Raw genomic sequence first — 16,864 nt, 5'->3', positions numbered from 1 at the left:
TGTCTCATGATGATGGAGGAGGTTGTTGTTATGGTGGGAGGAGTGGGGTGAGGGAGTGGGGGTATATGGGGACCTCATATTTTTTAAATGTAACATTAAAAAAATAAAGACAAAAAAGAAAATGAAAAAAAAATGAGTAGTGGAACAAGTGAGGTTGAAGGAGAGGCTGGTGAACTTTGAAAATAAGAAAAAAACTAGGGAGCAAAAGTTTTAATGAGAAAGAGTATGGATTAGAGTGGATTTACTGATATTGTACTATGGAACTATTGTGATTAGTAATGGAAGAAATTGTAGCATTGATGTGGAGAAAGTGGCCCCAGCAGCTGCTGAGGGTAAGGAGAGGGAAGAAGAGATATGATGTGGGGGCATTATCAGGACTTGGAGTTGTCCTGGGTGGTACTGCAGGGACAGATGCTGGACATTGTATGTCCTGCCCTGGCCCACTGGTTGAACTGGGGGAGAGTGTAAACTACAGTGTAAACCATTATCCATGTGGTATAGCAGTGCTCCAAAATGTATTCACCAAATGCAATGAATGTCCCATGATGATGAAAAAACAACAACAACAAAATAATCTATTTCTTTTTGGAATTTGTAAATAATATTAAACAGCTACAATATTCATTCCCTTTTTAAAGATTTATTTTGTATTTATTTCTCTCCCCTCCCCTCCCCCCAAGTTGTCTGCTCTCTATGTCCATTTGCTGTGTGTTCTTCTGTGACCGCTTCTATCCTTATCAGTGGCACCGGGAATCTGTTTCTTTTTGGTGCGTCATCTTGCTGCGTCACCTCTCCGTGTGTGCAGCGCCATTCTTTGGCAGGCTGCACTTTCCTTCGCGCTGGGCGGCTCTCCTTTCAGGGTGCACTCCTTGCGCGTGGGGCTCCCCTATGCAGGGGACACCCCTGCGTGGCAGGGCACTCCTTGCGTGCATCAGCACTGCGCATGAGCCAGCTCCACACGGGTCAAGGCGGCCCAGGGTTTGAGCCTCGGACCTCCCATGTGGTAGGCAGATGCCCTATCCATTGGACTGAGTCCACTTCCCTTATTCCCTTTTTAAAGGTGAGGAATTTGTGGCTCAGAGAAGAGAATTTACTTGTCATTAGGTATATGATGATGAGGGATCAGATATTTTGACCAAAGTAATCAGAATTTGGGTTTCTGTACTTTTAGTGTATGTAAACTGCTCTGTGTGTATACATTATAGGTATATGTACTGATTTTCTATACTCAACCAAAAGACCCAATAAACTGTCGTACTCCTTTGGGGAACTTAGAATATTAAACCAACCCAAACTATAATGTTAACGTTATGCTCAAAAGAATGATATCCAGTTGCTGTGTGCTAATAACCTTCTCTATAGGGACACAGATAACAATTCATTAGATTTTATAATAGAGGTATTAACCCAGGTACAGAATCTAAATTTGTTCATCATTGTATTAACCAGTTGATGGAATTTATTCTTAACTTGTTGCTGTATTTATATTGAGTTGTGTATGAATGGACTTGTGGCATAGAAATAGCCTATTTATATAATATATAATAACATGTCTCTTTCCTTATATAATTCACATTTATGTATCCATAAGCATATATATGCATATGAAATTTTCTATTTTCTTTGTACCTCTTTCAAGATGCAACATTACATTACAGTTAGTAGTACCCATTTGGAAGAAATCATTATATTCCTGGTACAAATACCAAAAATACAGTCTCAAGCTTTGGATGTGCAGCTCCTTCCAAGTAAATGTGGAAGTGCTATAGAAGAAAGGCTATCTTACTTGCTTACATTAGTGAATAAAACTAAACAACTTATTCTTAAAAAAAAAAAAAGAGCAAGTTCAATGGGAGAGTTTGAAAGATAGAAAATTGTAGACAGAAAAAAAATTAGTTCAAGGTTTTAGAAGTGGAGGGATTCCAAGTGCTTCCTTATCAGGCTCCAAAGTGTGGTTATTCTTAGGGACAACTGAAGTGGAGTGCAGGTAAGCATCCTAGTTGTTTTAAAAAAAAAAACCTAAAGAAACTGTGATGCCAGAGAATTAGAAAGGCCACACGGGGAGGGAGCAGGTCTTTTTTATTGAAAACAATAAATCCATTGCCCAGTCTAGTGCCTGATTCATAGGAGGCACTCAGTTAACATTTCTTGAATTACTGAATGAGTATTATGACACTCATCATAGTTGATTGTTTTCCTGTCTTCCTCTTCTACTGAACCATATGCTCCTCAGGTCTTCATTATTTCTGGATCTCTAGTGCTAGCATAGGGAATAGTAGGTGCCTAAATAAAGGTGTGAGTGAGAGAGTGAATGAGACAATGAATGAATATTGTAATGAAAAGAATGATAACAAGAATAAGGAGAGACAGAAAAAAAATGTGAAGTGGGTGCTAAAGTCCTAAAGGGAGGTGAATGAGTACTTTGTGGGTCTATAGATAACAACTTTGATTGTCTATGAGTAGTTTAAGCAAATGATGTTGACTTCAAAAGAGGAGAGATGATGAGAGAAAGGGAAGAATACTGGTTTTGGAAGTAGCAACAGTAAAAGAAGTATTCCATGAAGCTGGAAATTAATAATGGACAGAGAAATAGAATAGGTACAAAGATGTGGAAGTTAAACAATGCACTCTTAGATAATCAGTGGATCAAGGAGGAAATTGCAAAAGAAATCAATAGCTACCTTGAAATGAATGAAAATGAGAACACAATATATCAAAATGTATGGGATGCAGCAAAAGTAGTGCTGGGAGGGAAATTTATAGCCATAAATGCTTATACTAAAAAAGAATAAAGAACTAAAATTGAACCTAACTGCACACGTGGAGGAACTAGAAAAAGAACAACAAACTATTTCTAAAGCAAGCAAAAAGATGGAAATAACAAGGATTAGAGCAGAACTAAATGAAATTGAGAATAATAAACATACTAGAAAAATTAACAACATCATCCATGTGGGATCTAAGTCTAAGCCCACTCTCAATTTAGAGGTGGAGTGGACATCACCATCCCAGCGTCCACAAGATAGAAGAATAAAATATGGATTAGAGTGGATTTATCGGTATTCTACTATAGAACTATTGTGACTCTAGCAATGGTTGAAATTATATCATTGGTGTGGAGACAGTGGCTACAGTAGTTGGAAGAAGAGGTGGGATGTGGGGGCATTTTCAGGACTTGGAGTTGTCCTGAATGATATTACAGGGACAGATGCTGAACATTGTATATCCTGCCATAACCCACTGAATGGACTGGGGGAGACTATAAACTACAATATAAACTATAATATATATGGTATAGCAGCGCTGCAAGATGTATTCACCAAATGCAATGAATGTGCCACAATGATGAAAGAAGTTGTTGATGTGGGAGGAGAGGCAGGGGGTGAGGGGTGGGATATATGGGAACCTCTTATATTTTTTAATGTAACATTTTGTGTGATCTATGTATCTTTAAAAAAACAATTAAATTAAAAAAATTTTTAAGCTGGTTCTTTGAGAAGATTAATAAAAGTGACAAACCCTTAGCTAGACTAACAAAAAAAAATTCATGATGCAAATACATAAAATAAAAAACAAGATAGGGGATATCACCACTGATCCCACAGAAATAAAGGGTCTCATAATATGATACTTTGAAAGACTGTATGCCAACAAGATGGACAACTTAGATGAAATGGACACATTTCAGGAAACACACAAGCAGCCTACACTGATGAACAAAGAAATTGATGAACTCAACAGACCAGTCACACATAAAAAGATTGAATTATTGAATTAGTCACACACGTAAAAAGATTGAATTAGTCATCAAAAAGCTCCCAACTAAGAAAAGCCCTGGATCAGATGGCTTCACAGGTGAATTCCACCAGTCATTCCAGAAAGAATTAATACCAATCCTGCTTAAGCACTTCCAAAATAGAAATGGAGTGAACATTGCCTAATTCATTCTATGATGCCAACATCACCCTAATACCAAAGCCACACAAAGATGTCACAAGAGAAGAAAACTACAAATCAATCTCTCTAATGAATCTGGATGCTAAAATCCTCAACAAAATACTTGTTAATCATATCCAACAGCACATCAAACAAATTACACACCATGATCAAGTGCATTTCATCCCTGGTATGCAAAGATGGTTCAACATAAGATAATCAATCAGTGTAATATACCACATTAACAGATTGACAGAAAAAAATCACATGATCATCTCTATTGATGCAGAAAAAGCATTTGACAAAATACAGCATTCTTTCCAGATAAAAACACTTCAAAAGATAGGAATAGGCGGAAACTTCCTCAACATGATAAAGGGTATATATGAAAATCCCACAGCTAACATCATATTCAATGGTGAAATGCTAAAGGTTTTCCCTCTAAGATCTGGAACAAGACAAGGAAGCCCACTGCCACCACTCTTATTTAACATTGTGTTAGAAGTACTTGCTCAAGCACTTAAGCAAGAAAAATAAATAAAAGGCATCCAAATTGGAAAGTAAGAAGTAAAAATCTCACTGTTTACAGATGACATGATCCTGTATGTAGAAAAATCTACAAAAAAAAAAGAGCTTCTAGAGCTGATAAATGAGTTCAGTAAAGTGGCAGAGTATAAGACCAACACGCAAAAACCAGTAGCATTTCTATACACCAATAATGAGCAATCTGAGGAGAAAATCAAGAAAAACTTCAATTTACAGTAGCAGCTGAAAGAATCAAATATCTAGGAATAACTTAACTAAATATGCAAAGGACTTATACACAGAAAATTACACAGCATTGTTAAAGAAAGTCAAAGGAGACCTAAATAAATGGAAGAATATTCCATGTTCATGGATCAGAAGACTAAACATCATTAAGATGTCTGTCATACCCAAATTGATTTATAGATTTAATGCAATCCCAATAGAAATTACAACACCATTTTTTTTTACTGCATTGGAAATGCAAACTCTGAAATTTATTTGGAAGGGTAAGGGGCCCCAGATAACCAAAACCTTTGAAAAAGAAAACTGAAATTGGGGGACTCATGCTACCTAACTTTAAAGCATACTACAAAGCTACAGTGGTCAAAACTGCATGGCATTGGCACAAAGATAGACATACTGACCAAGGGAACCAAATTTAGAGTTCTAATACACATCTTTGCATATATGGTCAACTGATAATCAACAAGGCCACGAAGTGCACTCAAATGGGAGTGAATGGCCTCTTCAACAAACTGTGCTTGGAAAACTGAATATCTATATCCAAAAGAATGAGAGAGGACCATCATCTCACACCCTATACAAAAATTAACGCAAGATGGATCAAAGATGTGAATATAAAAGCCAAGATCATAAAGCTCCTTGAAGATAATGTAGGGAATTATCTACAAGATCTTGTAGTAGGAAATGGTTTCATAAATTTTACACCCAAAGTACATGCAATGAAAGGAAAAATAGATAAATGGGACCTCCTCAAAATTAAAACTTCTGCACTTCAAAGGAGTTTGTCAAGAAAGTGAAAAGACAGCCTACTCAATAGGAGAAAATATTTGGTAACCATTTATCTAATAAGGGCCTAATATCCAGCATAAATAAAGAAATTGTACATCAAGAAAATAAAAAAGACAAACAATGCATTTGGGGGGTATTTTTTAAATTTTTTTAAAATTTTTTAAAATTTTTATTGAAGTATATCATTCATACATGAACACACATAAACAATAAGTGTATAGTAAAGATTGTGAACTTACAAAATAAACATACATAGCATCACACAGGGGTCTTATACATCACCCCTCCACCAACTCTTTGCGTTGGTGTGAAACATTTGTTTCAAACTATGCAAGAGCATCGTCAAAATATTACTACCAACTATATTCCTTATCTTACATTCAAACAATGCATTTTTTAAAATGGGCAAGAGATTTGAATAGGCACTCGTCCAAAGAGGAAATACAAATGGCTAAAAAGCTCATGAAAAAATGCTCAAAATCACTAGCTATTAGGGAAATGCAAGTCAAAACTACAATGAGATATCATCTTACACCAATAATACTGCCGACTACTAAAAAAACAAAAACAAACAGATAACTGCAAGTGTTGGAGAGGATGTGGAGTAAAGAAAACCCTCATCCACTGCCGGTAGGAATGTACAAAAGTGCAGCCATTGTGGCAGACAGTTTGGTAGTCCCTCAGGAAGCTAATTATAGAACTGCCATATGATCCAGCAATCCTACTTCTGGGTATATATCCAGAAGAACTGAAAGCAGGGATAAGAACAGATACATGCACACCAATGTTAATAGTGGCATTATTCACTATTGCCAAAAGTTGAAAGAAACCCAATTGTCCATCAACAGATGACTGGATAAGCAAATTGTGGTATATACATACAATAGAATATTACTCAGCTGTAAGAAGGAATGCAGTACTAACACTCAGGACAACATGGTTGAATCTTGAAGACCTTAAGGTGAGCGAAGTAAGCCAGTCACTGAAGGACAAATAGTACATGATCTTACTGATATGACTTAAGTAAATTAAGCAGACTCACAGAGGTACAGTCTGGAAGATAGGCTATCAGGAGACAGAAAGGTAGTAGAGTGTAGTGAGCTGATGCTCAATATGGGCAAAACCTATGGTAAGGTGAAAGGGAGTGGTTGGGCAGTGGATGAGAGTGATGTTGGTGTAGGGATGTGAGGGGAGTAGGGTGGGGAGTTGAGTTGGACTATCCATGGAACTGGGAAGAGGACTAGAGGAAGAAACAGGTTAACACTGAGGATTTGTAGGTCTGTGGTTAAAAATACAAAGGTGGGAATGTTCATTTGGCAAATATGGCAGAGGATGGTTACTGGTGAAGGGCATCAGGAGTGGGAGATATGTGGGATAGTGTGCACCTGGGGCATGCTTCTATGGAATATGAAAATGTTCATCTTGTCTTAGGGTGTTATCTCAGTGGGTGGAGACCCACATGATAAACAATAAAATATTAAACACTCTTTCATGGAGTCCTTTTATGTTCTCAGTTTAGAGGGGCAAGACTCTCTCAAGAACATAAGCAATGCCTAATAAAAGATAACAGACCAGGGAAGTGGCTCAAGCAGTTGAGTACTTACCTCCCACATGGGAGGTCCTGGCTTCAGTTCCCAGTGCCTCCTAAAGAAGACAGACAAACAATGAGCAGACATGAAGCAAAAAACAATGAGCAGGCAACAAGCAAAAGCAATGAGCAGATGATGGATGTGGCTTAAGGAGTTGAGCACCCACCTCCTACATGTGAGGTCCCAGGTTTGGTTCCTGGTGCCTCCTAAAGAAAAAAAAAAAACAGACAACAAGCAGACAATGAGCAAAAACAATGAACAGACAAGGGAGCCATGTCGGGGCAGGGGAGGAGGGAACATAACAGACCAACATGTCAAGTCCTCAATATTAATGCATGTAACTATGAACCTTATTCTTCAAAAATTAAAACTTAGTAGTTACTATATGTATTAGTCAGCGAAAGGGGTGCAGATACAAAATACCAGAAATTCGTTGGTTTTTATAAAGGGTATTTATTTTGGGTAGGAGCTTACAGATACCAGGCCATAAAGCATAAGTTATTTCCTTCATCAAAGTCTATTTTCACATGTTGGAGCAAGATGGCTGCCAATGGTTGTGAGGGTTCAGGTTTCCTGGTTTCCTTCCTTCCAGGGTCTCTCTGGGTTCAGGGTTCTTCTCTTCCCAGGGCTTGCTTCTTCCTGGGCTCAAGGTTCCTCTCTTCCTGGGGCTGGCTTCTGTTTCCTCTGTGAGCTTACTTCCCAGGGCTCTAGCTTAAGACTTCAGCATCAAACTCCAACATCAAAACTCAAAAAACTCCCAACTCTGTCCTTTGTCATGCCTTTTATCTATGAGTCTCCACCCACCAGGGGGTGGGGACTCAACACCCTAATGACATGGCCCAATCCAAGCCCTAATCATAACTTAATCACGTCCAGGTACAGACCAGATTACAATCATAGTTCAGTATCTATTTTTGGAATTCATAACCATATCAAACTGCTACACCATATGTTCTGAGGGGAGGGGGAGAGAAGAATGAAATAGATGGAACATAGGGCAATTTTAGGGCATTGGAACTGTTCTGTATGATCTTGCAATGATGGATACAGGCCATTATAAATTTTGTCAAAACATATAAAAGTGTACAGTGCAAAAGATAATACATAATATAAACCATTGACCATGGTTAGTAGCAATGCTTTAATATTTATTCATCAATTGTAACAAATGTACCGCACTAATAAAAGATGTTGTCTATGGGGAAAAGTGGGAAGTGGGAGGTGTGAGATATATGGGAATCCCCCTATATTTTCTATGTATCATTTTATGTAATCTAAAGCTTCTTTAAAAATTAAAAAGGATAAAATAAATGAAAATCAGAAGCTTTAAAAAAAGAATATAAATTAGTCCTTTGAGTAGACCATCAAACAGCCAGTTACACAGGGTTCGTTGGTATAGAATTCTTTTTCTTTTAAATTTCTCTCCCCTTCCCCTCCCCCCCCACCAGTTGTCTGCTTTCTGTGTCCATTCGCTGTGTGTTTTTCTGTGACCGTGTCTATCCTTATCAGCAGCACCGGGAATCTGTGTTTCCTTTTGTTGCGTCATCCTGCTGTGTCAGGTCTCTGTGTGTGCGGCGCCATTCTTGGTCAGGTTGCACTTTCTTTCGTGTTGGGTGGCTCTCCTTACAGGGCACACTCCTTGAACATGGGGCTCCCCTACGTGGGGGATACCCCTGAGTGGCAGGGTACTGCTTGCGCGCATCAGCACTGGGCATGGGCCAGCTCCACACGGGTCAAGGAGGACCAGGGTTTAAACCACGGACCTCCCATGTGGTAGACGGACGCCCTATCCATTAGGCCAAATCCACTTCCCAGTATAGGATTCTTTTTTTTTTTTGTCTTTATTTTTTTAATATTACATTAAAAAAATATGAGGTCCCCATATACCCCCCACCCCCCTCACCCCAATCCTCCCCCCACAACGACAATCTCCCCCATCATCATGAGACATTCATTGCCTTTGGTGACTACATCTCTGAGCACTGCTGTGCCTCATGGTCAATGGTCCACATCCTAGCCCTTAATGAGACATTAAAACTTGGGCTCTGAGTTCCAGTCCTATTATTGAATTGAAAATTTGAAGAAATCTCTTGTTCTTTCCATACTTAAAAGTTTTTCATTTAGGATTAAATTGATAATATGTAGCCCTGTTTATATCACATGGTGATTGAAAAAATCAATGATAAATGGAAAAATACTTTGAGATCGTGGGAGAAAATTACAATGAAATTGAGTGAAATAGTATAGCCTTGTAAACAAATTCTTAAAAATGTCCACGCTTCTTCCTTTTTGTCTTGCACATTTGATTCAACTAAAAAAAAAAAACCCAAAAGGAAACATATATTTACTGCTCAGCTATTATGTGCTAGAGATTGTACTCAATATGTTATATACATTACAATTTAATATATAAACAAAAAATGTTTTTCTTGGTAATAACAGTATTTCTTTGGATGAGATGGCAGTTTGTAAAATATTATTTCTATTAGTAAAATTTTTAATTGACTATCCTGTATCTTCAATAGCAAAATAGAATATATTAAAAAATAAAGTATATTTGGCATGGTAGATAAAAAAATAAAAGAAATATTCCAATTCCTCTTTCCCCTGTCCATGAATTCTGGAAGAATAGGCACAGTGTGTTTTCTCCTTTGGCTCCCCTACTCTGTCACCTAGCCCTCAGTTTTTTCCCAAATTTACCTTTCCTTGCTTTCTGTTACTCTTTTTTTTTTTTTAAACGATTCATTTATTTATCTCCTTTCCCCTTCCACCCCGGTTGTCTGTTCTCTGTGTCTATTTGCTGTGTCTTCTTCTTTGTTTGCTTCTGTTGTGGTCAGCGGCATGGGAATCTGTGTTTCTTTTTGTTGCATCATCTTGTTGTGTCAGGTCTCCGTGCGGGCGGCGCCATTCTTAGGCAGGCTGCACTTTCTTTTGCGCTGAACGGCTCTCCTTATGGGGCACACTCCTTACGTGTGGGGCTCCCCTACGAGGGGGACACGCATCAGCACTGCACATGGGCTAGCTCCACATGGGTCAAGGAGGCCTGGGGTTTGAACCGCGGACCTCCTATGTGGTAGATGGATGCCCTAACCACTGTGCCAAGTCTGCTTCCCGCTTTCCGTTACTCTTAAAGTCTAGAATGATTCAGTACCCTTTTTGACAACCTCTCTGCCTCTACACTGTCTCCCTATATGCAACAGCAAAAGTCAGAATTTCTAAACATTATTTTTCAGCAAGAGCAGTACTTACCTCATACTTCTCCAGTGGCTCCCATATGACCATCAAATCAAATGAAAACTCCCAGTCTTGAAATTTTTAAATCTCCACCATTTAGCTCTCTGTGAGCTGTCATCACTTGCAGTTGCTTTGAAACTTCCATTCTGTACACAATAACACACCCTTTCCAGAGCTTTTAATTACCTTTTTCTCTACCCATCCAGAGTCCTCTTCATCAGAACTTCTTGAGGATTCATTTTCCCTACCCAGCTATAATTAAAACAACTATTTCAGAAACACCTGCTCAAATCCACCTCTTCCTTCCCATCCTTTCTCCCCATCATCCCCATACTGTAGTTCAGGCTCTCAGCTTCGCTGGCCTGGATGGGTGCAAAAGCCTCCTGATCAACCTCCCTGCCTCCTTCAATCTATCCTATGCTGTATCCAGAGTATCTTTTTAAAAGGTAAATCTGGAGAGCAGATGTAGCTCAGTGGTTGAGTGCCTGTTTCTCATGTATGAGGTCCTTGGTTCAATCTTTGGTACCTCCTAAAAAAAAGAGAAAAAAGGTAAATCTAACCATGCCCCCCACATACACACGTTTGAGGTGCTTTAGCAAAAGTCCAAACTCCTTAGCCTGCCTGGTATATATGGCCTTTTGTGACCAGGCCTCTCTTTACTTCTCTAGCCTCACCTCCCACCACTGTTTCAACCCTTCCTGCCTTTGCATGTGCTGTTCCTTCTCTGAGCCTATTCCCCTACTTATAACCCCCACAACCACCTGTTCCCTGCTTCCAGTTCCCCTACTTACATCCTACATGGAATTTCTACCCAGCATCTTTTTATAACTTTTCATTTTGAAATAATCATAGATTCACAGGATGTTGCAAAGAAATGTACAAAGAGGGCCTGTGCACGTTTACTCCAGCCTCCCCCAATGTTAACATCTTACACAACTATAGCACAATATCAAAACCAAGAAATTGACATTGGTACAATCCATATAGCTTATTCAGATTTTGCCAGTTATATATGAACTCATGTGTGTATGTGTGTGTGTGTATAGCTCTATGCAATTTTATCACACATGTAGCCTTGCATAACCACCACCACAATCAAGACACATAACTGTATCACCACCACAAATAACCCTCATGCTACTCCTTTATAACCATAATCACCCCATCTCCTCCTCCCTAACCCCTGGGAACCATTAATCTGGTTGCCATCTCTTTAATTATGTTATTTCTCTAATGATACATAATGGAATCACACAGTATATATTCTGTTGATATTGGCTTATTTCACTCAGCATAATTTTCTTGAGGTTCATCCAAGTTGTTATGTTGACCGAAAGTCCATTCCATATTGCTGAGTAGTATTCCACAGTATGGATGTACCACAGTTTGTAATCATTCACCTGTTAAAGAACATTTGGGTAGTTTCCTGTTCGGGGCTATTACAAATAAAACTACTATGAAGTTTTATGTATTAATATAACTTCATGCAACATTCATGTACAAGTTCCTGCATGAAAATAAGCCTTCAAGCAGGCCCATGTGTAGTGCTGATGTGCGCAAGGAGTGCCCTGCCACGCAGGGGTGTCCCCCGTGTAGGGGAGCCCCGCGCAAGAAGTCCGCCCCGTAAGGAGAGCTGCCCAGCGTGAAAGAAAGTACAGCCTGCCCAGGAATGGCGCCGCCCACACTTTTGTGCCGCTGACGACAACAGAAGCAGACAAAAGAAACAAGACGCAGCAAATAGACACAGAGAACAGACAACCGGGGGAGAGGGGAGAATTAAAATAAATAAATAAATCTTTAAAAAAATAGAGAAAGAAAATAAGCCTTCATTTCTCTGGAATAAGTGCCCAATAGTGGAATTGTTGGATCTACAGTAAATCCATTTTTACTTGTGACAGAGACTACCAAATTGTTTTCCAGAGTGCTGTACCATTTTACATTCTCTCCAGTAATATATGTGTGACCTTCCAAATGCCATATCCTCACTATCATTGGATGTTATCACTATTTTTCATTTCAGTCATTTTAATAAGTGTGTAGTGGTATTTCATTGTAGTTTTTCTCATCTTTTAAGACCTAAGTCAAGAGTTACCGTTGTGTGCATGGAAATGTTTGGATATACTCATAGTGGAAAAAATTAAAAACAACAGCTGGGGGGGGTACTGGGTTCCTGGCCAGGGGGAGTCTCTGTCGTGGTCCCTAGGGGAGCAGTGGCAGTCCCGCAGGTGCAACGGTAAGGACCTGGAAGGAATGAGGGTCCAACAGTGAGCCCCTGATACTAATGACTATGCTTGTGAGCCTATACACCTGAAATAAGTACAAGGCCTAGAGCAGCACTGTGCCTAAGAGTTCCCTCCTGACAGCCTCCGTGTTACTCAAATGTGGCCAGTCTCGAAGCCAAACTCAGCATGTAAATGCATTGCCTTCCCCCCAGTATGGGATATGACACCCGAGGATGAGCCTCCCTGGCACTGAGGGATCACTACCAAGTACCAGCTGATGACGTAACTAGAAAATGACCTTGAATTTTCATGCTACTTTACTGGAATTGTAGTTGGTGCTGGGGTTTAAGCTATATCTAGGGGATTTGAATCTCTGGACTGACAATATGATAGCCACGCCCTGAACCTCAACAGACTTCAACTCCTACACTCTGATTTATTGGACTTACCCCACTCAGCTAACATGGAGTTGAAGGTCAACCACCACACCATGGAGCCTAGAGTGCCTACAGCTGAAAGCAGGAGGATTGCATCCAGTATCCATGTGGAATCTAAGCCCCCTCTTGACATAGAAGGGCAATGGACACAACCAATCCAATGTCCACAGAGAAAACGTGGCATTGGTGTGGGAAAAGTGGCCATGGTGGCTGCTGGGTGCGGGGAATGGGAGGAAGAGATGAGATGTGGAGGCATTTTCGGGACTTGGAGTTGACCTGGGTGGTGCTTCACGGACAATTACGGGACATTGTAGATCCCCCCAGGGCCCACTGGATGGAACGTGTGAGAGTATGGGCTATGATGTGGACAATTGACCATGAGGTGCAGAGATGCCCAGAGATATACTTACCAAATGCAATGGATGTGTCATGATGATGGGAGAGAGTGTTGCTGTGGGGGGATTGGGGGGTGAGGGCGGTGGGGTTGAATGGGACTTCATATTTTTTGAATATAATATTTTTTTAATGAAAATAAATAAATAAATAGCTTAAGAATCAAAAAGAAAATGACCTTGAATTAAAGGTTCAATGCAGACCAGCAGAATATCCCTGTCTACATATAGTAACAGGAGTTAAAAATGCTGTTTGACCTAAAGTAAGGGGGAAATGGAAAGGACAAATGAGTTCATATGGCTATGAGTCTGGAGGTTGTCAGAAGGATTGCCCTTATGCACACCTGAGAAGAGTCTCAAAGACAGATAAAGTAGATACAACCCCAGATATTGGTCCTTTTGAGGGCTAAAGAGACCCACAGGTTCTATGGTCATGGCAGATGGGGTTCACTGCCATGCCAGTTGGCCCTTCTTTGGAGCTGGTGTTTCTGCGTGACGGAGCTGGACTCAGATGGGATCTCTTTTCACAAGTCTTTCATGCTACTTTACTGGAATTGTAGTTGGTGCTGGGGCTTAAGATATATCTAGGGGATTTGAATCTCTGGACTGACAATATGATAGCCAGGACCTGAGCCTCAACAGACTTCAGCTCCTACACTCTGGTTTATTGGACTTACCCCACTCAGCTAACATGGAGTTGAAGAAGGTCAACCACCACACCATGGAGCCTAGAGTGCCTACAACTGAAAGCAGGAGGATTGCATCCAATATCCATGTGGAATCTAAACCCCTTCTTGACATAGATGTGGAATGGACACAACCAAGCCAAGGTCCACAGGAAGGAGGAATACAGTAAGGATCAGAGTGGACTTAATGATATCCTATTCATGAACTATTGTGGTTAATAATCAAGAAAATGTGGCATTGGTGTGGAAAAAGAGGCCATGGTGGCTGCTGGGTGCGGGGAATGGGAGGAAGAGATGAGATGTGGAGGCATTCTCGGGACTTGGAGTTGTCCTGGGTGGTGCTCCAGGGACAACTGCCGGACATTGTATGTCCTCCCATGGCCCACTGGATGGAACGTGGGAGAGTGTGGGCTATGGTGTGGAACACGGGACATGGGGTGCAGCAATGCCCAGAGATGTACTCACCAGATGCAATGGATGTGTCATGATGATGGGGGAGAGTGTTACTGTTGGGGGAGTGGTGGGGTGGGGGCAGTGGGGGTGAATGGGAACCTCATTTTTTTAATGTAATATCTTTTAAAAAATGAATAAATTGAGTAGAATTTGTGGGAAAAAAAGATGAGTTTCAGGAAATACTACCACTAGGACCAACCATATTCCTCTTTTTTTTCTTGTTTATTTATTTAAAAAACATCTTTACTGAAGCATAACTCACACACAATAAACTGATTTATTAAAAAAAAAAAAGAGTTACCTTTGTGAAACCTTTCCTAGCATCCTCTGGAAAAGTTGGTTACTCCCTCCTCTGTGAAAACTCCTATACTTTATTTATCGTTGTATTTTATTGATTGACATAGTCTGTCTCTTCCTCTCCCTTCTGAGCTACATGAAGATAGGGGATGTGTTTTATTTATCTTTGCTCCTGCAGCATCTGGTACAGTTATGTGTTGGGCACACAGTGGGTATTCCATGTATGTGCTATGTGAGGGAAAGAAAGAATGAAAAACGTTCATACTGCTTGCTTCCCTCTCCTCCTCATTAAGCAATCAACTTTTTTAGAACAGAGCCTATGCCTTCCTCTGTTTCTCAGCAGCAGCTAATAGGATATCCTGTCTATGTAGATGCTCAGTAAGTGTTGTCTAATGATTCCAGTGGCTTATTTTCCCTCTGTACCCAGGAAATAAGCACATGAAAGGAAGAATAGGCCCAAGTATGCCTGTACTAAGAATCATATGTCATAATTTTTATATAACATTCCTATAATCTCAACAATTACTAAATGTTTGTCTCTGTATGGATGGGAAATGGAAACAAAACAATCCTTTGATTCAAAGAATGCCTCTATGATCTGAGCATTTTTCAATACATTCAGTATCCTGAATACATATGAATTTAGGAAGACAGTATTTCATGTCCCTGAATTCCTTTTATAGTTTCAGAAGGATCTGGGATTTTTCTATCTTTGCTACACTGATGTAACTTGACACATTGATTAAGAGGGGTCATTAACGCCAAAATTTTTAAACACTTTTTTACTCTGTTTTTTCTCAACTCTGAAGTGGGTTAATTTGTACTTGTTTATATGTCTTTGTATATGAGTTACTAAAGCCCTTGAGTACTGGTATGTGTTTCATCTGAGAACTAGATTGTAAGTCCCTTGAAAGCAGGGACCTTATAATTCCTAGGAATGTATTCTGGACATTGTCAGTGCTCAATTAATGATAATATTGGAAGCCCTTATTAAGGTGAGCTGTCACATTTACATCTATAAAGTCTCTAACTATTGCAAAAAGCTGTTAGATTAATTTGATGGCATTGAATGATTCTACCCAAAATTATGCTCATTATTACCCACCACAATTTGTTACTTAGGGTGTTTTCAGTTTTATAATTTTGGATTCATTGTTATGGTTTCCTTCCCTATAATACCCTGGTTATTGGGAGGACAGCATTTCATATCCCTGAATTCTTTAGCATAATAAAAGTAAGCTGATAGCATCTATGCTTTTCAAAGCATGTACTTGTCACCCCTAACCCCATTGATAACAAATTAATACACTCTAAGTAAGATTGAAATGTTAAATTACCAGAAATAATCTTTAAACTATTCAATATGTATGTCTTGTTTTCCCAGATTTTAGAAATGTATACATTATGTCCTAAGGTTGTTCAAGTTTAATACTATTATTTAAGGAAGTCCAAGTTCTAAAACAGAAGGGTAAATCTATTCCCTGATGAGGGTAGTGGTGAGGTGAAGTGTTGTTTTTTTTAAGTTAAGTTTATTGAGGTATAATTTATATATAGTCCAACTGACCCTTTTCAGGTGGATAGTTTGATGAGTTTTGGCAGATTGTTTCTTCCTTAACCACTGCTGATTCAACTATACCTCCAACTTCCCCACCAACACCATCTCCACCTCCAGGCCAAACTAACTTACCTTTTTCTAACATTTTGTATCCTTTTTCTTTTCTACAGTGTACTAAAGGAGGTATACGTAGCCTTTAATCCCAAAGCAGTAGTCTTACAGCTGGGAGCTGATACAATAGCTGGGGATCCCATGTGCTCCTTTAACATGACTCCAGTGGGAATTGGCAAGTGTCTTAAGTACATCCTTCAGTGGCAATTGGCGACACTCATTTTGGGAGGAGGTAAGTACAAAGGAAGGTTACAAGGTGTAGCAGTATGATATTATTTATGAATTCTAAAAAGAGATGGATTATGTTTGTAAACTGGTCTGTTCTTCTGGGTGTGGTAACCTTTGATTGTATTAGGTTCAGCTGAGATGTCTTTGATTAAATTATGTTAAGA

General features: G+C 39.5%; 1 protein-coding gene across 3 annotated transcripts in view; it reads left to right on the top strand.

The window, feature by feature from the left end:
• HDAC8 (histone deacetylase 8) overlaps positions 1-16,864 on the top strand; it is a 427,306-nt gene that overhangs the window by 227,390 nt on the left and 183,052 nt on the right. For all 3 annotated transcript variants that reach the window (XM_058290947.2, XM_058290948.2, XM_058290949.2), the window contains exon 8: positions 16,532-16,704. In XM_058290947.2, coding sequence (XP_058146930.1) covers positions 16,532-16,704 — 173 coding nt within the window. The remainder of the gene's footprint in view (positions 1-16,531; positions 16,705-16,864) is intronic.

The sequence above is a fragment of the Dasypus novemcinctus genome, chromosome X, assembly GCF_030445035.2.
Source record: "Dasypus novemcinctus isolate mDasNov1 chromosome X, mDasNov1.1.hap2, whole genome shotgun sequence".
NCBI classification, from domain to species: Eukaryota; Metazoa; Chordata; class Mammalia; order Cingulata; family Dasypodidae; genus Dasypus; species Dasypus novemcinctus.
The sequence above is the reverse complement of the archived record's forward strand: the minus strand, read 5'-3'. Positions and strand labels throughout refer to the sequence as shown.